Below are 22,133 nucleotides of genomic sequence, written 5' to 3'. Positions count from 1 at the left end.
TCCAACAGAGACTGGCAGAATCCCTTTGGGAGAGCTAAAATCCCACCGCCCCCTTTCCTCCCAGCCCCTTCCTGGCCTTTGTTACATCAAGCACAAAGCCCCTGCAAGCCATGAGCTCTCCCTGGTTGCCAGCCCAGAGGCGAAGTGGCTCTTCCGTCCTGCTTCAGTTTCCCTCACTGGCTGCACCACACAGGTCACAAAATCACGGAATGAATATCCTGAGTTGGAAGTGACAAGGATTGGGTCCGGCTCCTGCACAGCACAGCCCCAAGAATCCCACCCTGTGCCTGAGAATCCTTCTGGAACTCTGTGGCTGGTGTTCTGATGGCCCCAAGGCCCAGCAAACACCAAGCCAGACTGAGGCTCGTTGCCCCTTCAGAGGAGAAAGACATGTCTTTATTGAACTGAAAATGAGTGCCAGACAGCAATGAAACTTCAGACAAAAAAAAAAAAAAAAAGTCTGTTGAGAGTATAAAAGAAACCGGTTTAGTCTACATTAATCACCTCATGATATGCAAATGTCAAACACTTCCATGCTACACCAACCAAAACAGCTCCGTGGTTCTTACTGTGATGGCGTGGCCAGAGGATCCTCAAGGATCTGGCCTGAGGGGGAACCAGGCAGCCCCTTCACACTGGACACCACCCCCAACACCTGCACCAGGTGCTCCTCCCCAACTAGAGAGAAAAAAAAAAATAAAATAAAATCCCTGTAAACTAAAGAAGCTGGAATTGCACACCTCAGTCCCAACGGCACCTCGCCGTCGTCGGTCAGCGTGACACAGCACAGCCACCCTACAGCTCAGTTAAGCCCAAATGCTATGTTTATTGAGCACTTCTAATATCGTGATACCTTGGTTCAGTAATTTGTGAAATACCTAAATACTGTTAAATATATTTTTAAAAAACCCTAAACCAGACTCTGGACCAAACAAGATGAACGTTAAACTAAAAAGTTAGAAGGGACGCCATTTACATTAACACTTTCTTTAAAAAATATAATTGCTTTTTCCTTTTCCGTTTTTTTCTTTTTCGTGTGTTTGTTTTTGAAGTCAATTAACCACAGTGGTGAGACGTGCTCTCTTTTTCAGCTGTTACACTGCAGCGTGCAGAGTTTTGCCTTCCCAGACTGGAGCAGCCCCGCTGTCACCCCAACTGGCAGGGACAACTCAGGAGCGGCGCGTGGAAAAGAGCGGTGTCACCACTGTGCCATAAGGGCAGCCGGAAAACCAGGAGTCTCTTGGACAAAGCCAGGACGGGCTTGGAAAGCCTTCCATGTTCTAATAGAAAAGTCCATAGGAAGCTGTGAAGAGGATCAGTCCAGAGGAGCAGAACTCTCGTGTCCGTGCCAGTATCAGTCAATGTACTGCGATAGCCAGCGGAAGCCCTCACCGTAGCCTTGCCTCTTGAGCACGCTGCACATGAACACCTCCATGGGGCGCGCGTTCAGGTCCTTCAGTGGCACGTTTCCCTGGGGAAATCCAAACTGGAGTCACCCTTGGTGCACTCAGGGAAGAGCCTGGCGAGCCACAGCCATGCAGGGGAGCTTGTCTCGCAGGCCCCTTCCTGTGTGCACTGCATTTTGGACAATCCCAGCAGCCTCAAGACTTGCCCAAGGGCTTCATCAGAGGTTACAAGGGACCTTAAAGATCACCTCATTCCACCCCGCTGCCTGGTCCCACAAGCCCTGTCCAACCTGGCCTTGAACACTTGCAGGGAAGGGTCAGCCACAGATCTGGGCAACCTGTGCCAGGGCCTCACCACTCTCACAGGGAAGAATCTCTTCCCAGTTTCCCATCTGAACCTGCCCTCTGGAAGTGGGAAGCCAGTCCCTCTTGTCCCACCACTCCATGGCTTTTAAACAGTCTCTCTCCTAGGCTCCCTTCAGTCACATCACCATTACTATTATTGATTCACCTTGGCCAATTAATGCACAAATTCTCAGTAACAGCTCCATCAGGCCTCAATTTGCAAGGAAGCAGGCAAGCTCTCCCCTGCCTGTGACAATCCAAGATCTGGATGCCTCCCTACCTTTCCTGTGGTCTGTCCGTAGAGCCCAAAGATCTCCCGCAGTTTCTCCTCGCTGATGGCCTCTGGTCTGTCAATTTTGTTTCCCAAGATAAGGATTGGCACATTGGATATTGTCTCATCTGTCATTAATGCCTGCATGCAAGATCCAACAAGAGTTGAGCAGAGAAGTGGAAAAAGAAGTTGTTGCCTGAAGAAAATGTTTTTCTTTAAGCTCTGTGACCAACAAGGTCTCGTTTCTGGGACTTCCATACTCCTGTGGAAAACTCAAAGAGGCTGGAAAATCCCTCCCAGCCCATGGAGCCCAAGCTGTGCCCAATGCCCACCTTGTCCCCAGCCCAGAGCACTGAGTGCCACCTCCAGCCCTTCCTTGGACATCTTCAGGGATGGGCACTCCAAACCTCCCTGGGCAGCCCCTGCCATGGAAAATTCCTCCTGGTGTCCAACCTGCACCTCCCCTGAACTAAACCCACAGTCAACCCAGAGCAAGGACATCCAGGCTCCTCCAGCTCTGGGAGAGATGGCTGTTATTTATAATTTAGCTGATCAGAGGTCTTGGAGAAGGGGAAGAAGAGAAGTGTACTTACATTAAGCTCAACTTTGGATTCCATAAGCCGTGAGTGATCTGCACAGTCCACCAGGAACACAATCCCATTGATGGCAGGCAGGTAGTTTTTCCAGACCCGGCGAGCTGGAAGACACAATGGACAAACATGACCTTGTGAAATCTCCACCCAGGGAAAACTCCACCAAACCACAGCAACCATGGCTGCCTCTTTAGCCAGGGTGTCTTCCTTCCAACAGTTTTGTGTGTAAAAGGGCAAAAAAACTGTTATGCAAACTAAATTATATCAGAGTCTTCCACAGCTAAAAATACTTCAGGCAGCAGAGCACGAACTGGCAGCATTTCCTCCCAGGCAATCCTGCAGCCAGGAGGTCCCTTCCACGTGTTGTTCCATAAATAAATCCAGGCAACAAATAATTAGGCACTGCTAATTGCTGATGCTCATCAGGATCAATGTTTTTGGTCATTTTTTCCTTACCTTGTTCATGTCCACCCAAATCAAAAGTAGTAAAGGTCATTCCAGCAATTGTCAGCTCCTCTGATGCTGAAATGGAAAACACAGGCTGGGATTCAGGAGAACAAGGAAATTGTGATGGGCAGAATCTCTTGGGCATTTGTGCTGGCATCACACATGCTCCTCCAGTAAGGATTTCCCTGCACTTTTGAGGAATTCAGTGGCCAAAATGGAGCTGTTTCCCAAAATCATGAGTGGCAGAAAATAATTTTTTTAACCTGCAATTATTACCCTTTATTATATTTTTCATTAAGAAAATCTTCTCTTTCTGTTAACTGAGCCACACCAGTTTTTGGGCATTTCTAGAGTGGAAAACACAGATGCATTTTACTTGGGGAGGAACAGTGCAGCTGCAACCTCAGCTCAAGTTTTAAGACCCTCAAATCCCCCAGGCAGAGCTGCCACCAAGGTGTCTTCCCTTCCTAGACCAAAATTCCAGAGGAAAAGCAACACTGGGAGGCTTTTCCCAGTGAGACTTACTAGGATGTAGCGTGGGGACGTGCTGACCCAGCCTGTCATCTTTGAGCATGTGCAGCAGAGTGGTTTTCCCTGCATTATCCAACCCCAGGAACACCAGTTTTCCAGACTTCTTGTACAAACCTGTGAGGAGAAGGAACAAGGCAAGAGGAAAACTCCAGCAGGCTCATCCCAGAGCTGGAATGCCACTGCTGGTTTTTTGGGAAGCCCTTTCCCAGAGCTCTGCTGCCACCTGTGCACACTGCCAGCATGGAAAACACACAGAGCTCAAACAGGCTTTTTCCAAGGCATGTTTACAGCAATGGACACTTCCTAAGCTCGTGTTCCCATCAGTATTTCCTTCTTTCCTTCAAGCAGCAGAGTATTATGGATCAATCTGTCTCCTCAAAAGATGTGAAAACTCAACAAACTCATAAAAGACAGCAGAGAGTTGTCCAGGAAAAAGTGTAAAGCAGGGAGAAACACATTGTTTTCTTGGCATAAACTGATTTCTGTCGTGCCTGCCACAGGAAAGCTCCCAGAGGTTTCCAGCAGGACTTTTCCTCACCCTGTTCCTCCCACCCTCCCTTCAAGAGATCAGGAGAATGGGCACCCTATCCTCCAGCAAGGAGTTCCACTGGAATCCAGGACTCTGGGAGGAGGATGGGGTTCACTCCCTGGCGAGGCAGCAGCTCTGCCTAGGGCTGGACAGACCCTGGGTGCCAGCCCAGCTGCTCTCAGGCTCCTCAAGGCAAGAGAAACACCTGAGTGGGAGCCCACTTCCAAAGTTGCTCTGTACCAGTGCAGCTTCCCCAGCCTGGCCAGAGCTGCTGCACACCACCTTAACCCCCGATTTCATGGGCTACTAGCAACGGGAGAAGCCAAACCGACCCACAGGGGGCTGCTGAGGCACGGAGGGAGCCGCGGCATTACCTAGGAACTGCAAGACGCTGCTGAAGCCGTTGTAAAGCCATTCGAAGATGAAAGACATCTCTGGAAATAAAATGCCTGCGGGGGGACAGAACCCAAACGCCGAGTTACAAAGCGTCGGTGCCTAAAGGGGGTGCGGGACGGGGGGATCGGAGGCGTCGGGATGTTGTGGGGAGCGGGGGCGAAGGGGGACGGGGGTGAGAGGAGACGGGGGATGAGGGACCACCGGGCTGAGGGGCACCGGCCTCAAGGGCGGGCGGCGAGGCCTGGCCCCCGCCCCGCCCCCGCCCTGCCTGCGTGTCACCCCCCGCGCCGCCGCCGCCCCTCGCCCGGCGCTGCCAGGCGCCCGCCGCCCCGCCGAGCATCCCGCCGTGCCCGGCCGGCCCACGCGGCCGCCGCCGCCGCTCACCCCCGGCTGCCCCCGGGCCGCCGCCGCCGCCGCCACCGAGTCCCGTCCGCGGCCGCCGCCAGCGCCCCGCCGGAAACGCGTCAGCGCGCGCCCCGCCCGCTTCCGGCCCCGCTGGCCCCGCGCGCGCCGGGGGCTGCGGCGGGTTCGAGACCCGCCCGCGCTCCGCGGGGCCGCGGGTTCGAGACCGACCCCGTCTCGCTGAGCCACCCCGTGAAGCCGCCCTCACGGCAGCACTGAGGGCAGCGGGAGAGACACGGACTCAGCTGCTCCAGAGGAGGCTCAGGTTGGACGTGAGGAGGGATTTCCTCACATAAAAGGTGATTTGACTTAGAGGGGGCTGCCCAGGAAGGCGGCGCAGTCGCCATTCCCTGAGGGGTTCGGGAAAGACTGGACGTGGCACTCAGCACCACAGGCTGACTAAACGATCTCCGAGGTCTTTTCCTGTGATTTCCTGACACCTCAGCTCCAGGGAAGGAAAGGAGAGGGAGCCCCACAGCGCCGGATTTCAGTAGTTTTTTATTTCTAGCATCCATACACGTCCCAGGTGAGTGACCTCCTGTCACGATTCAGAGCACACCACATGACCGTGCACAAACAGGGTGTTTGGATTTTATAAATTATTTCTTCCAGCCTCCACCAGGCCTTGGCAGACACGTCACTGCTAGGTGTGGAATTCTAATCAGCAAAGTTACAGGCAAGGTCCTCTTGCTGACACTGAAGCTATTTTTTTCTGGTCTATTCCTGCGTGTGGCAGCTCCTCGGTGGGAAGGACACAGCTGTCTCACCACCATCCTTGGGACTTAGTTTTTCTGGTAGTAGAACCACTTGTCAACTGTGTGGGGCAGAAAAAAGGAGGGGGTTAGTCCCCTGTGAGCCACCCAGTTATTATATATATTATATACTGATATATAAGCAGTCATGTGGCAGTGGGTATGTGTCACCTCCAGCTCAGGGGCTTCCCCTGCTCCTGGCAGCAGCTCCTCAGCACAGCAAACAGGTTCTGGCACAACCCTGGATTTGTTTTCCCAAAGCAGCCTCCCTTGCTCAGGCTGCCATTAGGAGCATCCATGACTTGGTGCAGGCAAGGACAGCAAGCCAGGCTTCCCTCTGGTTCAGCTGATTCAAGGAGGCAAAGCTGGCCTCCAACTCCCATGCCCACATGGAAGATGCATTTCATCACAGGTTTATCCACCATGGAGGGATTGCAAGTGTCAGCCTAGCTCCTCTCTCTGCTCCCAACACCACCATCCAGGTTTAGTTCAGACCCTCATTTTCCTCCAGTTCCTCTGAGGAAGCCCCTGCTCTGTACTGGGATGCCAGGGTGGGTTTTGAGACTCACCTTCGGGTGGGATGGGGCTGGCAGCTTTACACGGTGGTGCCTGAAACAAGAAGGGTGTTGTCAGAGACCAGAGGTGTCCTTGCACTCTCCACACATCATTTAGGGCTGCACAAGCTCTTCCTGAGCATCATTTAAAACCATGGTCAGCTGTGGGGGAACAACTGAGCTCATGTCCTGTCATTCCAGAGCCTCTCCATTCCAGAGATTCCCCATGTGCCTGAGGTGTTCTCCTCCAAGTGCAGCCTCCAGGGCCATCTCCTTCCCAGCACAAGCAGCTCCCACTCCAGAGCCTACACAGCTGCAAGCAGCTGCTCTTTTTTTTAAACCTACAACACTGGTTTAAAAAATATGGAGGAATATAGGCAAGAAGGACTGTCTGAGGACTCCTCTGAAGAGCTTTTCCTCAGCTCCCCTTTGGTATCCAACAACCACAGTCAGAGAAAATCCCTGTCTAGTGACACATCCTCCATGAGGGCTTTCAAAAACCTCACTGAGACTCCTAATTGGGATACCAGCACTTTAGAAAACAAGGCAATGGTTTTAAAGGTTTCTCCAAGGCTACAGAGAGACTCGGGTTTCCAGTTATGGAAGAGAGGCAAGATTTGCATTTGGATTTTCCTGTCCCCTCCCTCTGAGCCCTTCCAGGTTGCCAACAGCAGTACTCTTAAAGTCTAGGGAGACAAAATTAATTCCTGAGGCTGGACAGGAGAACTACACCAGGAATGTCAAGCCCTTCATTCTGAAGTGTGCAAAATCCCTGGGGAATTAGACTCCCTTTTCTCAAAGGGAGATCTGTACTGTGAAACTCTTGGAAGTCCAAATATTAAAACCCTCTCAGAACAGCTGACAGCCAAGCTACAGCTCAGAAGTTTAGCCCTGCACACAAACTCTGTTTGGGATTCCATCTCTTGGATGACTAAGGGCAGGGAGAAGCCTCTGGAGGAATGTCTGGTTTGCTCCACATCCACCCTGTTAAACCAGAAGCAGGTGTTCAGCCACCCCAAACATTCTGAGCATGCAGGGTTCACCACACAAATTGCTCCTCTTTTTCCCAATAATGACCCCAGGATTTAGCCACTCAAACTGGTACTTACTGCATCCACAGTAGCTTTTGCACAGTCTTGACTACAGCAGAAAGGGCTGTCAGACACTGTCAGGTTGGTGCTGGAAGACATTGGGCACTTGTGAGAAGGTGAAAGCCCAGCCTTCCCCCCCAAGGAAGCATTAAATAATGGAATATTAAGGATTGCAGTTAACAGCTGTCAAGTGGAGGGGGAAGGCTGGGGAGACAGACAGCAGCTAGCAGAAAGCATGGCACCACTCAGGAAGGGAAATTCCAGGGTTTTTAGTTTAGGGAAGAGGAAGGTGCACATTACCACAAGCATTAACCTACCAGTTGATCTCCCCTCCATCAGCTTTCTTTGTTATTAAAGCTTTCCAGTGCTCATGGGTGCCTTTGATGACATCCAAGGCAAAATCCTGAAGTTGGGAGATGAGAACAAACATCATGTTATGTGGAAGCACCTTCTCCAGACTATCACTTACAAGGAGCTGATTTTAGACAGCTCTGGAATGGGCTGGAAGAAACTTCTTCTGCAGAAACAACCAGGATTGTACAGGAGGATTGTTTTGCTTTCAAGATGGGAGGATCTGCCAAGGTCACAGAGTGTAAAAGAAACTGAGCACAGTCTCAGGCCAGTGCTCCATTATAAAGGCACCTCCACCCTGCTGCTCCTCCCTCTCAGTTTGTCTCCAGCAGCTCCCTGAGCCAGGCCTATCCAGGAGCTCACTTACACTCCAGGCAAATAGTTCAGGCCAGCAGGAAGAGACATGCAGCTGATCTGGCTTTGCAACTACTTAAAAATTAATTTGTTTCCAGGCATATCAACCTCTTTCCTTAAAAATGAGCAATATATGCTTAGGCATTAAGCTGTCAGCTGGAGAAGGAAATGCACACAGTTCTTTGTTGGTGTGAACACTGGTACTAAATGTCCCAGTTTGATACCAAACCAAGCCAAAGAAAACACTGCAGAGCACGTGTGAGGTTCTTTATCCTGATTTTCCAGTTTCCTTGGCAGGTTTCACCCATCCTGAGGGGCAGCAAGGTGTTCCAGCCTGACCAACCTAGTGCTGTGCTACAGCCAAAGGGGACAAGTTCTTCATTTTCTTTCCCAGAGAGGGTTTTTGGAAGGACTCCCCTCCTCTGCACCACCTCTGGAGCTCTGGGGGTTGAGTCAGCTCACTAAACCCTTCATGGCACTCCAGGAAGGGCAGGAGTGAGGACACCAAAACAGGATTTCACCTGCTCAGGAGCAGTGACTTATCTGATCCAAGGCAAGAGAAGAGGCAGAGGAACAGTGCTGCCAAGGCAGAGCCTTACTCACAGGGTGTGAGGGAACACTTCATGCCCGAAGGAAGAAGTGTTTTAACTCCTGAGTTATGCTGAACTTGCACCAGGTTGCAGTGGAGCAAAGCCAATGGGTAAGGGAGGCAAAGGGTGATGCAAAACTGCCTTTGCTCCAGAGCTGGAGCAAATAAACCTGGTGTTTTCCACCTGGTTCTGACGCCTGAAGTGATCCCACATGAAGAAAATATTCACAGTGATAACCCCAGGCAATTTTTTTTCCTGGTATTCCTGTACTCACTAGGCTAGAAAAAACAGCAGGATGAACTGAAATCAACTATCAGCAGCCCCATAAAAATCCATTCTCTCAGCAACTCACTGGTGTCCCCACACACCCTGAGCTCAGGTTTTGTGCAAAGGGAGGTGAGTGATCCTACCTTGCCTTTAAATTCTCCATTAAAAGCAAACTGGTTTTCTGGCTTTCCATCAGGTACTTTGTATCTTCTGAACCAGTCCACAGTAGCTTCTAAGTATCCAGGCTTCATCCTCCTGACATCCTCGATGTCTGGCAGGGGCAGGGGTTTGTTAGCCAGAAACAGTAACAGAAGTCACTGAATAACAGAATTTATGGGGCTCTGCTGAGTTGTGCTTCTCTCAGCCCCTTCCCAAGCAACCTCAGCAACATTTCAGACAGATGCTCTGAAGACAAAGTATCTCATTAGTGAGGTTAGTGTTTCATCCTCAGAGTGGGGATCCCCCCAGGAGCCTGGACACATTTAAACAGCTTTGGTTGGAGGCTTGGAGAACAATCTCTTTCCTTCCAGGGCACAGCCACCCTGTGTTTGGAATGGACAAAAACCAGTGAAATGTTTTGCTCCAGGATTGTCCTTCCAGCACCACACCTGATTGACACCACTGCACAGAAGGAGCTGATCTTGTCAAATCTCACCACCTAATTACTAACAGGTCTTGCTGGACCATGGAAGAAACCTGCAGGAGAGGCAGAGCCTGAGAAAACAATATTTATTATTCTGAGGGAAAGCTCCTCTTTCAGAGTTGGTGCTGAACGAATGCCTCAACCAAATTAAAAGGACCTGTGCTTCTTGCAATTCTTAAAAAGAAATTTAAATGCTGATACTTTTAATTACTGTTCCCCCTAAAGATCCCTGGGCCATGATGGGGTATTTATTCTGTTTATCCTGATGAGCCCTGTGCCCAGCTCCTGCAGAGGTGACAAAGGGAAGCACTGACCCTGTAACTCACCATTGTAGCTGTCTGCCTCTGGGTCCTCAACGTTGATAGCAATTACCTTCCAGTCTGTCTCTCCCTCATCAATCAGGGCCAGCGTGCCCAGCACCTTCACTTTGATGACTTCTCCCCTAGAGCAGACCTGCAAGGACAAAGGGCTGGCTGTCCACACTGATGCATCCAAGGAGAGCACAACAGGAGCTCAGCAAGCAGCCAAGCACCATGAAATTAGCTCCTGCTGTCAGCAGCTCAGCAGCCCTGGCTCATCTCAGCAACAATCTCCAGAGGCAGCAGAGGGAAACATCACATTGTTAAGGGAGGGGAGGTAGGAAATGAATAATGTCCCTGGGTAATTGACTTTTGGAGACATTAATTACACATTTCAGGAGATGTTTAGGATGCATTACCTTGCTTCCAATCTCACACACATCAATGGGATCGTTATCTCCACAGCAACCAGTGTTTTCATCCTTGTGACCTGGGTCTTCCCAAGTCTGGGAAAAAAACAACCCAAACCAACACCAAAATTAATCATACACAAAAATAAGAACTCACAGGTTTAAAGAGGTAGTAAAAAGCAGGTTTATTTCGGGCATGCAGTTGCCTGGAATAAACAGAGGATGGCCCTCTTCACACCTGGTCAAGTATTTGGGATACTGTTTCCCTAGGGAAGTCTGAATTCAAGTGAAAAGGTTTCATCTTCCAAAAGGTAAGCAGCAGCTCCCTCCTACCCACAAATTCCCTTTCAACAACTTTCCAGACTTCCTCCTCTGTCCCACAGCTGCATGAAGGTGAAGTTCACATCTATAAAGGGCAATTGTTGATTTGGCTTCCTGCCTGTTCCTCTCCCTATTCATTCCTCAGCAGAAGCTTCCTGAACTCCAGATAGCAGTCCAGCAGAGATGGAAGACAGACAGGGTGTATTGTTTCCCTTTAATTAAACAATTGAAGACACTGTTAACCCTGGAGAAGTGATAAGAATGTGGAGTCCCACTCTGCTCCCCAGGGCATCTCACCCACCGTGGTGAATGCACATTGAAGGACATGACTCCAGGAGCCAATTAACTGACTCCAAAAACAAGAGCTGCTTTAAACAGGCTCCTGATTAGGAGTGAAAAGCACTCCATGCCCCCTTGCATCATAAGGAACACATACTCCTAAGGGGGTTGAGATATAAAAAGGAATGTTCTTCCCAAACTTCTGCATACCAGGACAAGACCAGTGCAGTCAGGACCTTGTGATGGATCCAGAACGTTCAGGAAAATGTTTTTACACACCTGGGGGTGCTGTGGGGCTGTTCACAAACACTATCACATTTCTCTACCAGGAAGTGTTAAGCTCTTGATGCATAAACACCTTTGATCCACAAACACATGACAGAGCAAAGGCTTCAAAACACAACTGTGCACGAAGAAAGAGGCACCAGAAACCATTCAGTCAGGAAACAACTCAACTTCAAGGCCCTGTGTTAAGCCACGTGGGGAAAACACTCAACATGTGCTGCTGTCAAGTGCAGAAATACCAAATTCAGTGTGTCTGCCTGTGATCTGTCACTGACAGCTTGTTTCCCTGGAGGAAACTCCTGCTTCAGAGAACATCAGAGGCAAACAGCCTTGTTTGATGTCCCTCTTTATCTAGCAGTCCCCAGCCATTTAAGAGCATGTGTCCAGATGCCACTATCATGATCCCACCTTGCCAGCTGTTCCTGGGAAAGCACATCTGTGCAGTGGTGGGCGTTGGCAAGAAGAGTCTTACATAAAGATTCAGCCTAAATCCTGCACCCTTAGGATAAAACCTTGTGCTTCACCAGGCAGGAACTGAAGGCATTGCACAGCCAGCACGATGACAGCTCCCTTCAGCCACAGAGAAGGACTTGCCACCTCCTGCCCAACTCTTCTCCAAGCAGCTGAGGATGCTGCTCATCCTTCAGGGAGCTTGCTTATAACATCAGACAGAAGCCTAAAACTTGGGATTTCTGCTTAAAAATCCCCTGGATTTCCTGACAGGTTCTCTTCCCTCAGCATATCCAGCTGCAAACACCACACTGCAGATCAGACTCTCTGCTGATCTTTTTGCTCATTAATGCAGTGGCAATCTCAGGCAGCCTCCCTCCTCCCCACCAGGATGGATGAGCCACAGTACCTGTGGGATGGCACCATAATTCCAGATGTAGCCCTTGTGGGGAAACACGTTTGCTACGAAGCGCAGTTTCCCCTTCTTCACATCCTGCTTAATGGGGTTTAAGGGTTCCTTTGTGGAAATCTGAAAGAAAAGTTACATAAATCCCTCTGCTTCACCCTTTATGAGTAAAAAAGTTGTTGTTGTTTTTTTTTAATGGAACTGACAGGCCAAGAGGCCAGGAGATAATGCTGATGCAAGTGGCAGATACTGGGCAACTCCTGTTGCATTGCCATCCCTTGGGATATGGCTTCCAACAAACTTACAAGCCTTGGAATCACATGGGCTTAAGAACCACAAAATACTGCTTTAATCAGAAGCCACTGGGAGATCACCAAGGCATTCCAACTTCTGGAATCTCAGTCTTCACACCAGAACTCCAAGTACTGACAGGAGAAGTTAGAAACCACTCTGATTCTGGAGGGTGGAATTGAGGAGGGATGAGCAAATCTAAGAATTAAGACTGGAAGTGCAGTGTAGTTACCTCCATTTTAGCATTTGTCCATCGAGGCACCTCCACGACCATGTTGAACACATTCTGAAGAAAGCAGAAGAGCAGTGAGTGGGAAGGAATCTTTAAACTAGGGAACACATATAGGTGAGAAACCAGCCAGTTCACCTGAAACCATAAATTTTATTCTGCTGGGTTGTTTTTTTTTCAGTGCTAATTTTGAGACAGCTGATAAAAGTCCTATAGCTCAGTCAGTCACTCCAACAAAACATCCCAAAGGCCAGATTGAGGTTGCCACCTAAAAAAATATCCCCATCAAATTCCTAGGCTACAGGAACAGGTTAAATCAATGGCAAACAGCTGCATACAAACTACCCTGGACGTAACATAAATGGGGTTTGGGCCACATTTACTAAATACAAAGTGTTTAATGCTCCAGAAAGAGCCACTCTGGCCATTCAGAAAAGACCAAGAGGTCAAACCATTTATTTAATAGCATGGGTATCTATGTACTGCCCTGAATGAGTGAGACCATCACTTCCAAATATTCTAGTCATAATATAGGGAAGGATGCCCTTTCTCCAAGCTGACACTCTTGTAAAAGCAGACCTTGCCAGTGGCATGGTGTCAGGATAAAAATGTGAGGGATAAATGCAGAACCACGTCTCACTGTATCTTGTTTACAGGTGACACTTGAAAACATCTCCTGTTGATCCAGCTGGGCTGAGAGTTCAATGTCAGCCTCCTCTCCAATAAGCTTTTCCATGCCTGAACCTTAACAGCTGCTGTTTGAAGAGATTATGGCTTTTTAACAAAAAGTCAAACCTTGCTCCCTGGCCTGGGCAAGGTTTCTAATCCCCACCCTAAGCAGTATTAGCATGGCAAAGTCCCTCGAACCTGTATTGCCCCATAATTGGATTGATATTGTGCAACAAGTGCTGTTACATCACTGACTTTGTCCACACCCTTCCCTAGCAGAGCTTTATTACAACCCCTTAATTGCAGGGGGTCACTGCTCATTTGCATTTTGCATGCAGAAAGGCACAGAACTATTTTTATTCCTAACTCGAGGGAAGGAATGAGGCAACTGGAACAGGCTGGGCTGGGCACTTACAGCTTTGCAGGCACGGAAAGATGACTTGGGGCTGCATTTTTGCAAGGACTGAAGCTTCCCCATGGTCCAACTTGGCCAAAGACACACAGAGAGCAGCCCAAGGTCATCCCTTTGCAATGACACAGGTCCAGGTAAGGTCAACACAGCCCAGCCCGAGACTGAAAAAACCACCCTGCAATCCTCTCAGCGTCTTAGGAGTCTGAGGATAAAGATCAAGGGGCCCAGACAGAGTGGGACAGTCCTTTGCATTGTAATGTAGCTGGCAGCTCACCTGCTAAGTGGTGAGTAAAACCTCAGTGTTGAGGCATCCCAGCCACAGAGAGAGCCCCATGGGACCAGCAGAATTGTGTAACTTCGGGGACTTCGACCTTCAGCCATTGAGACTTTTTTCTCTGAATGACTTGGCACAGAGGAGCTGGCAGCAGCACTGTGTGCCTGAGGGCACTCCAGCAGCCCAGTTTCCCCTGTCAGAGCATTACCAGTTCAAGGAACTCCCCCTCACCTCTGTACTCAATTCCCTGCTCCTGTTCTGCAGAGCGTGGCGTTATCTGGATTTTCCTTGTCTGGGTTACCTGCCAGGCACCTGCACTGGGAACTGCTTCCCTACTACTGTTTGACCACTATCCTTGATGACCACAATCCATCTTATCCCCTCTGAGAAGGCAAAAGCCACTTCAGAGCACCTCAGGTAGCTCCATCACCTTCACCTCAGTAGCCCAGTCAGCTGCTTTATAGAGGTTCATCTCTCAACTCTGCTTATTGTGTTTTTCCTTTCCCAGAACCCCACCCCTGAATTTCAGCTCTCTAACAAGTAGTAGCTGCTCTACTACATTTCCTGAGCAGCTTTTTAGCACATGTCAGAGAAAGAAACAAACTACAACAATAAAGGACACAGTCAGAAAGCCCTGAGGTACCACTGGGAAAAAAAAAAACAAAACCATTAAATGAAAACTGAAACACAACCATTTTGATTTCCTGAAGCTGGGGCATTTTTTACTCAGAACAGCCTAATTTGACTAACCACTGGCTGCTAGAAGGATGTGAAAGCCCTGCAGCACTGCAAGGGGCAGGTTCTGCCAGGCAAGATGTTCCAGGAGATGCTAGAGCAGGAATTGAACCTGTTCATCTTCACCCTCTGTTCGGATTATACTGCAGGCCATGCTGCAGCCAAAACCCAAGCCTGAAATATCATGCAGCATCCATAGGAATGGATGTAGACATTACCAAAAAATTACAGAAAAAACCCCCCAGTTTTCTGCTTAGCTAACCCAAAACCCCTGCATGGGTAAGCTCGAGCCAACCACTCGCATCTCTGACGCAAAAAAAGAGAATGAGATCATCCATTCTCCTCTCCTGGGTCGCTCCACCCAAAGCCAGGACGGCGAGAAACCCATTCCATGCGGGATGAGGAAACGGCTCCTGCATTGTGGGGAGCTGGGAGCCTCCCCCGCCTGCCTCAGCCTGCAGGACCCCCTGGTCCCTTGGATGTTTCAGGATTCCCTGGTCCCCTGTGTGCTCCCAGATCCCCGGGATGCTCCCAGATCCCCATGTCCTCTGGATATTTCAGCACCTCTGGACCCCTGTGTGTCCCCAGATCCCCTGGATGTCCCAGCACCCCGCATCTCCCGGATATTTCAGGACTCCCCGATTTCCTGGATGTTTCAGGACCCCGGGATGCTCCTAGATCCCCTGGTCCTTGGCTATTTCAGCATCCCAGGTCCCTTGTGTCTTCCCAGATCCTCTGGATATTCCAGCACCACGCATCTCCCGGATGATTCAGTAGTCCCCGACCCCCTGCGTGTTTCCAGGACCTTCTCTTACCTTCCCGGCGTCCGCGTAGATGGGGATATCATGGAAAGGGGAGATGTAGCGCCCGGCAGCATCCTCTGCAAGGCAAAGGGAGGGGGCCGAGCGTGAGACGCGCCGGCAGCTCCCACCTGAGCGAGCTCAGGCTGAGCCCCGGCGGGGGAGGAAGGGGAAGGAAGGGTCGGGAAGAGGCGAGGGCAGCACTCACTGAAGAAGAGCCGGTACTCGGGGCTGTGGGGCCCGGCGCGCTCCTCCACGCTGTACCGCGACATCGCCGCGCACGCGCCCGCGCTCGCCACCGCCGGCCGGGGCTGCGGGCGGCACTGCGCAGGCGCCGCGCGCCCCCGGCCACGCCCCCCGCCACGCGGCGGCGCGGGAAATGGCCCTGCCCGGCTTGGAATGGTCCTTCCCGAATTGGAATGATTCTTCCAGGCTTGGAATGGCCCTTCCTGGAACGGAATGGTTCTTCCCGACTTGGAATGGCCCTTCCCGGCTTGGAAGGGTTCTTCCCTGCTTTGAATGGTCCTTCCTGACTTGGAATGGTCCTTCCAAGCTTGGAATGTCCCTTCCCAATTTGGAATGGCTCTTCCCAGCTTGGAATGGTCCTTCTGAGCTTGGAATAGTCATTCCTAGCTTGGAATGGCCCTTTCCAGCTTGTAATGGTCCTTTCCGGCTTGGAATGGTCCTTCCTGGCTTGGAATGGTTTTCCCAGCTTGGAATGGTTTTTCCCAGCTTGGAATGGTTCTTCCCAGCTTGGAATGGTTTTTCCCATTTTGGAATGATTCTACCTGGCTTGGAATGGCCCTTCCTGGCTTGGAATGGTCCTGTTCTCCATGGCCACAAGAGCATGGGTGAGCATGGACTGGCACAGCACAGTCCTAGCCCAGCATAGTTCAGCATGGCCATGGTAGCAAACGGCGGGGTGGTCCAACCTGGCATGGACACAGAAGAATGGGCTGGCCCAATCTGGCATGGCACGATTCTGCCTGGCATGGCATGGACTGGTGGCATGGATTGGCATGGCATGGCCACAGCAACAGGGTGGAATATGGTCTGGAATGGCCACAAGTGCAAGGAGTGGCACTATCCTGCATGGCATGGTTTGGTCTAGCAGAGATACAATAGCATGGGATGGCATGGGTTATAATGGGATGGCATGGGATAGCTCAGCTTAGTGCAACATTGAATGGGATGGGATGGAATGGTCCATTGTCCATTCCCCATGGCCATGATAGCATGGCATAGCATGTGCCAGCACAATATGGCTTGGTCCTTCCTGGCATGGCCATGGCAGTGTGGTTTGGCATGGTCCCACCTGGCACGGCTTGGTCCAGCATGGCACGGTGCTACATTGCCTCTCTGTGTCATGGCCCAGCATGACACAGGACAACCCGTTCTCCCTCATTCCTCCTGGATCCCTGCATTCGCTGGCCCCATGCCTGGACTGGGAAAGGGGAAAGGGAGTGCTGCCATGGGTCCCTCTGGATGGTGCCATGGGGGAAGAGCAGCCAAGCCAAGCCATCAGTAGGATATACCTTTATTTCAATGTCTTGTGGCCATAACATGGCAAATCCCCATTCCCCACCCCACAAGCCCTTGGTCCAGATTGATTTGGTGGCCACAGCTCCTCATCCATCCCAGGCAGGGACACCAGCATGGCGCGGGGCCGGCAGCCCCGACTTGGAAGCAGCTGGCGAGTCGCTGGTTGGCGCCTGGGTGAAGACGCGGTTGCGGGTGCCAAAGAGGGTCCCACGGCCGTGGTTTTGGGGGGTGTAGGGCCGGCGCTGGCAGAGAGGGGCCCTGAAGACCTCCTGGAAGCCGCGGCGGAAGTTCTCGTTGAAGTATCCGTAGATGATGGGGTTGGCGCTGCTGTTGAAGAAGGCCAGCCAGTGGGCGAACGGGTAGACGTAGACGGCGAGCAGGCGGAGCTGGCCCTCGCTCAGCCGCCCGTAGTCCGTCAGCAGCATCAGCGTCCAGAGGGGCAGCCAGGAGATGGTGAAGAAGAGGGCGACAATGATGAGCATGTTGATGACCTTGGCTTTCCTCCTGGAGATCCTCCTCCCCTCCGGCTCCTCCCCGCCGTGGGCGGGCGCCACCGACTTGAAGAGCTTGAAGGCGATGCGGGCGTACATGATGACGATGAGGGCGAGGGGAGCCACGTAGATGTGGGAGAAGAGGACGGTGGTGTAAATCCTCCTCATCCCCGTCTCGGGCCAGGCCTCCCAGCAGGAGTAGAGAGGGTAGGAGTTGTTGTAGGTGTCCACCATGAAGTGGTGTTCCTCCCTGGTGACGGTCAGGGTGACGGCAGCGGGGCACATGATGAGCAGGGCCAGCACCCAGATGATGGCGATGGTCAGCAGCGCTTTCCTCAGCGTCAGCTTCTGCCGGAAGGGGTGGACGATGCAGCGAAACCTGCGGGAGGACAGCTGGTGGTGGCTTTGGGCACCCGGTGGGGACATCTCTGAGGAAGGAGGGCAGCCAGGACCGGGAGTAGGAATGTCTGTTGGGTTGATGTGGCCAGCAATGTGTATTCTGTCACCATCTGTTGAAGTGGGTGGGGCAGTGACCCTGATCTCCTGGCACATATCCTCTGCTAATGGGCCATCTTCAAACCAGCTGGGACAATCATCTTTATCTTTCCACAACCCATCTTCCCTCCAGGAGATATCTCCTGCTGCTGGGACATTGAGTCCCAGTGCATGACTGATAAAATTACATCATCCCACTGGGAGATGCTCCAGCCAGGGGGAGGAGCCAAACATTTCCTACCAGATAAAGACAGATTTTGGACAGCAAGTTATCCATCCTTCCACTGGATTCCAGAGGAAAGCCAGACCTTTCCACATCATCCCTAGACCTTCAGAGGAAACTGCACCTTCTACAGGAGCACTGCTCCAACTGAACCACATCTGCCACTGCAGGAGGATGCAGCCACCATTGAATGGGACTGATGGGGTGTCAGGCTGTGTTCTAACTTTGTCAGTGTTTTGGGTTTGTTTTTTGTAATACTGTTCCCATATCTTTGCCTGAGAGGCCCTTAATTTCAAAATTATAAAAATTATTTAGAGGAAGGGAGTTTACATTCTCCATTTCAAAGAGAAGCTTCTACCCTTATTGGCAGACACCTGTCCTTCAAACCAGGACAGAATGGAGGGTGAGATGGGTTCCTCTTTACATGTTTTGATGGCAGAGAAAAGTTGGTGTTTTCAGCCCAGTGTGGGGAAGGACACATTGCTGTAATGCCCCACGGACCACTTTGTGGTCCTCCTGGAGAGCTGTGACAGGCTCCTGACATTCCCAGGAGCTTTTCACTCACAGGGCAGCTGGATCTGCTGGAGATTGCTTGGTCCCCACGTCCCCACGTCCCCATGTCCCCATGTCCCCATGCCAACCTACCTCTCCACAGCGATGGCGACCAGCGTGAAAACTGAGGCAGACACGGACATGCCCTGCACCAGGCCACTCATTTTGCACATGGTGTTGTCGAAGGGCCAGCCTGTGAGGGGACACCATGGAAGGTGTAGGGACCTCTGGCTCACCCAGCTCCCTTCAGGTGTCCCAACCCACTGTTTTTGAAGAGGGATGCTAAGTCCTGCTAACAGGGGTTTTATGCGGAAATTTAGCAGACTGGATCATTGAAGAAGAATCCCAAAATTGGTAAAAAGGACACACATTACACTTAGAAACTCAAGGAACATGGTGGCTGTCATTTTTCCTACCAACTTTGGGATCCTTGATCAGAAGGACTTTCATCTTGTTTCTTTGACCCCAATACCAAGGCAATAAATAAACCACACCCCATAATCAATAAATACAAACCATGCCCTATGGTCTGGCTGCTGCTCCCTTATCTTTGGAAAGGTCAACAGGCAGAGCTGAGCCAGCACAGGGGAAGGTGGATGCAGAAAAAAAAATAGGAATTTTTTTCAGCGTTGCTTGGTGAAGAATGGCTGAACTTCAAACAAATATGCAAATACAGCATTAAGATCAAACTCATTTTACCACAAATGGCCAAAGACCATTTTCTCTCCATTCCTCATGTCTCTCCCCTCCCTCTGCCCTGCTCACCTGTGATGAGGTTGTCCACCAGGGTGGTGGGCATGCAGAAGATGCCCACCAGCAGGTCGCTGATGGCCAGGTTGAGCAGGAACATGTTGGTGACTGTGCGCATCTGGCGGTTCTTCACCACCACGAAGCACACCAGGACATTGCCCACCACACACATGAGGAAGATGAAGGTGTAGGCCAGGATGAACATGAGGGCCACGGGGGAGGAGTGCTGGTAGTATGCCAGGAAGGTGTAGTTCTCCCTCAGGAGGTGGCTGATGCTGGAGTTGGGCCACCAGGTGCCATTGGAAGAGCCTGGGGAAGGGAAAGAAGGGAAATGAAGGTGGGAGAGAATAAAATAATTATTGCCTTCATTTTTAGTGCCTCCAGAGGCAGGTTTTCATATTTAATCCAGTGACCAGACTGGCTGGGACATGTCCTGCTGGACTCATCTTTGTGCCCGAACAAGTCTCCTCCTCTTTGAGTTACACAGCTCAAGGTTCCACTGCACCTTGGCTGAATTATTATTTTACACCATTATTGTTTGATACCATTGATATCATTAGTATTTGATACAATTATTCTTTGATATCGTTATTACTTGATGTCATTATTATTTGCATAATTCTTTTCATACGGAATTAGACATCCTGATCTCGTGGGCGTTGTTTTAGGGGATGATGCAAGGAAGACAAATCCACATCCCGACACTCCAACGCTCCTGCCTTAGGGGAGCTGTGTCCGTGTGCTCCCAGTCACGGCTGGCCCGGGAGCATCCCTGCCCCCGGGCAGCTGCCGCTGCTTCTCCTTGCGTTCCAAGGTTTACAATTCGACATGCCGCAAAATCTTATTCTCTCCGGCAAATATCCGAGGGGAAGGGGCTGGGGCAGAGGACACCCTTCCTTCCCCTCACATTCTGATCATTTATCTGGGAGCTTCTGATGGAGGCACGGGGCTGGCGTTTTGTCACTACGGACTGAACGGGGAGCAGCTCCCACCCGCGGGCTTCCCCAGCCGCACGCAGGGATGCGGGAGGATGCCGGGCGTGGGCAGGAGCTGCCTGCAGCGGTGACGGGACCGGCTCCGGGAGAATCCAGACTGCAGTGGTGAGGCGAGGAAAGGCACGTTTTAGCTGTAGGGCTCAGCCGAAGCTCCTGCAGGTCAGCCCTGCGCTGAGACAGCCTTCCAAAGCCGCCGTGTGAGGGGCGGCTGGAGCATCCCCCATCCCTGTGCCGGTGCCGGGGCTCAGCTCGACAGCCGAGATGCTTTTCCCAGCCACCGGGACCACCGGCTTCCTCAAGGTTCCGGCAGGCAGGAGGGCCCTATCCAGCCTCTAATACCCCAGTCCTGGGAGCTGGATTTGGGCAACACATTTCAGAAAAGCGCTGGGGGGGTTTGCAGGCAATGCAGGAGAAGGAGCCTCTTGGAGAGGCAAGGAAATAGCGGGATCCAGGGCCCGAGATTCTCCAGATAGTTGGTATCAGATGCGTGAACCAGCTTTGTGAGCAGGAGCAATAACAAAGACTGTAAAGAAATCACCCAAAACCTGTGATATTAAGCCCAAAACTTTGCTGGACTTTATCTTTTGGGGCTGCAGTGCAGCATGAGCAGGAGGTTGGTATCCTGTGGAATTGGAGGTGGTTTTAAAGGCAAGGTGGAAGATGGGGAAAGGAAAATAAGGGACTGCTGAGCAGCCAGGCTGGTGCTGGATGAATGAATGAGAGGCTAGATGGATGAATGGATGGTAGGGATGGCTGGATGGATGGATGCTGGCGTCCTCAGTTCAGCACTGACATCTCGGACGTGGTGACAAGGGGATGGGGGGAACCGACTGGGAGGCATGGACCACCTGCCTCCCTGGGAAGCCACCGCAGGGAAAGCCTGGTCTGATGGAATAGGGGCTGGGAAGAGAGGTGGGTAGCTTTTTGGGGGGATAAAATAAATCAGATATTGGCACTCACCTCCGCCAGCCCGAGCCGGCTCCGGGGGCTGCATCGCTGCCACGCACTGACCGGAGGCGATCTGCTGCCCGGGGAGGGGACGCAGCTCGCCCTCGCCCCCTCCCTGCGTCCCTCCCGCCCGGTCCGGAGCCCCGGTGCGGCCGCCGCGGTGCCGCCGAGCCGGTTGCGGCTGCTCGCCGGCTGCAGCGGAGAAGGGGAGGGGGGGAAACAGCCTCCAATCGCCATGGATACCGGGGGACCCGCTCGCAGCCCCCCGCCGATGAGGCAGCGCGGGGGCGGGCAGCCCACGCGGGACGGGGAGAGGGAGGGAGCGGCTTCGCTCCCGAGGGAGGGTCGCGATCTGTGTCCCCTCGCTGCCGCCGAGGTCCCCGCACTGATGCTGGCAGCTGGTGGCCGGTGTCCCCACCAGTGCTCGCATCTCCATCCCGGGAGGAAAATATGCCAGGAGCCTCAAGAGGAGTGGGGAGATCCCCAACCCATCAACGCGCACACAGGGGAATGCAACACGATGTTCAGGGGTGCTGGTCCTAGCTCCAGGCTGCTCCACTCAGCCCCAGCTCCTCCAGCATGCCCAACATCTCTTACCATAATATTTTACCAAAGTTTGGAAAGTCTGGAAGTCAAATATTTACAGGATTTGCCTTTCCTGGCTGTCCCCAGCCTACACGCACCTTTGGCAAGTGTTTGTCCCCTAAATACCCAAAGGAACAAACAAGGGAGATGTTTAAACAAGGCGTTTTGAG

General features: G+C 51.8%; 3 protein-coding genes across 4 annotated transcripts; all 3 read right to left on the bottom strand.

Moving 5' to 3' along the window:
- Positions 1–1,109: 1,109 nt before the first annotated feature.
- SAR1A (secretion associated Ras related GTPase 1A) lies at positions 1,110–5,006 on the bottom strand. The gene is made up of 7 exons (XM_079312173.1): positions 4,903–5,006; positions 4,497–4,571; positions 3,588–3,707; positions 3,072–3,137; positions 2,616–2,719; positions 2,032–2,163; positions 1,110–1,471 (listed from the first exon to the last, which is right to left on the bottom strand). The coding sequence occupies exons 2-7, from the start codon at positions 4,552–4,554 to the stop codon at positions 1,355–1,357; spliced, it is 597 nt and encodes a 198-aa protein (XP_079168299.1). The 5' UTR covers positions 4,555–4,571; positions 4,903–5,006; the 3' UTR covers positions 1,110–1,354.
- Positions 5,007–5,402: 396 nt separating this feature from the next.
- PPA1 (inorganic pyrophosphatase 1) lies at positions 5,403–15,738 on the bottom strand. 2 transcript variants are annotated; one of them, XM_079312161.1, is made up of 11 exons: positions 15,591–15,738; positions 15,398–15,462; positions 12,496–12,549; positions 11,976–12,095; positions 10,241–10,327; positions 9,849–9,975; positions 9,023–9,150; positions 7,635–7,720; positions 7,336–7,405; positions 6,242–6,281; positions 5,403–5,734 (listed from the first exon to the last, which is right to left on the bottom strand). In XM_079312161.1, exons 1-11 carry the CDS (start codon positions 15,652–15,654, stop codon positions 5,703–5,705), a joined length of 873 nt encoding a protein of 290 aa, XP_079168287.1. In that variant the 5' UTR covers positions 15,655–15,738; the 3' UTR covers positions 5,403–5,702. The 2 variants fall into 2 exon arrangements, with proteins under 2 accessions (XP_079168287.1, XP_079168288.1); XM_079312162.1 differs by having other exon boundaries at positions 12,496–15,130; positions 15,245–15,462; positions 15,591–15,689.
- Positions 15,739–16,968: 1,230 nt separating this feature from the next.
- NPFFR1 (neuropeptide FF receptor 1) lies at positions 16,969–21,695 on the bottom strand. Its single transcript, XM_079312142.1, has 4 exons — positions 21,391–21,695; positions 19,451–19,744; positions 18,779–18,878; positions 16,969–17,794 (listed from the first exon to the last, which is right to left on the bottom strand). The coding sequence occupies exons 1-4, from the start codon at positions 21,422–21,424 to the stop codon at positions 17,011–17,013; spliced, it is 1,212 nt and encodes a 403-aa protein (XP_079168268.1). The 5' UTR covers positions 21,425–21,695; the 3' UTR covers positions 16,969–17,010.
- Between the last annotated feature and the right edge of the window lie 438 nt (positions 21,696–22,133).

The sequence above is a fragment of the Erithacus rubecula genome (genome assembly GCF_903797595.1).
Source record: "Erithacus rubecula genome assembly, chromosome: 9".
Classification (NCBI taxonomy): Eukaryota; Metazoa; Chordata; class Aves; order Passeriformes; family Muscicapidae; genus Erithacus; species Erithacus rubecula.
Note: the sequence above shows the minus strand (reverse complement) of the source record. Positions and strands in the feature narration are given on the sequence as shown.

Coding starts and splice junctions, on each gene's coding strand:
- SAR1A (XM_079312173.1), bottom strand. CDS start 4,554: ATGTCTTTCATCTTCGAATGGCTTTACAACGGCTTCAGCAGCGTCTTG. Junction 2,720..3,071: donor TTTGGGTGGACATGAACAAG/GTAAGGAAAAAA, acceptor TGTGTCTTCCAG/CTCGCCGGGTCTGGAAAAAC. Junction 2,164..2,615: donor AATCCAAAGTTGAGCTTAAT/GTAAGTACACTT, acceptor TCTTGCATGCAG/GCATTAATGACAGATGAGAC.
- PPA1 (XM_079312161.1), bottom strand. CDS start 15,654: ATGTCGCGGTACAGCGTGGAGGAGCGCGCCGGGCCCCACAGCCCCGAG. Junction 7,406..7,634: donor GATGGAGGGGAGATCAACTG/GTAGGTTAATGC, acceptor AATGTCTTCCAG/CACCAACCTGACAGTGTCTG. Junction 5,735..6,241: donor CAGCCCCATCCCACCCGAAG/GTGAGTCTCAAA, acceptor TGCCCCACACAG/TTGACAAGTGGTTCTACTAC.
- NPFFR1 (XM_079312142.1), bottom strand. CDS start 21,424: ATGCAGCCCCCGGAGCCGGCTCGGGCTGGCGGAG. Junction 19,745..21,390: donor GCCGGCTCGGGCTGGCGGAG/GTGAGTGCCAAT, acceptor TCCCTTCCCCAG/GCTCTTCCAATGGCACCTGG. Junction 18,879..19,450: donor GGTGGACAACCTCATCACAG/GTGAGCAGGGCA, acceptor GTCCCCTCACAG/GCTGGCCCTTCGACAACACC.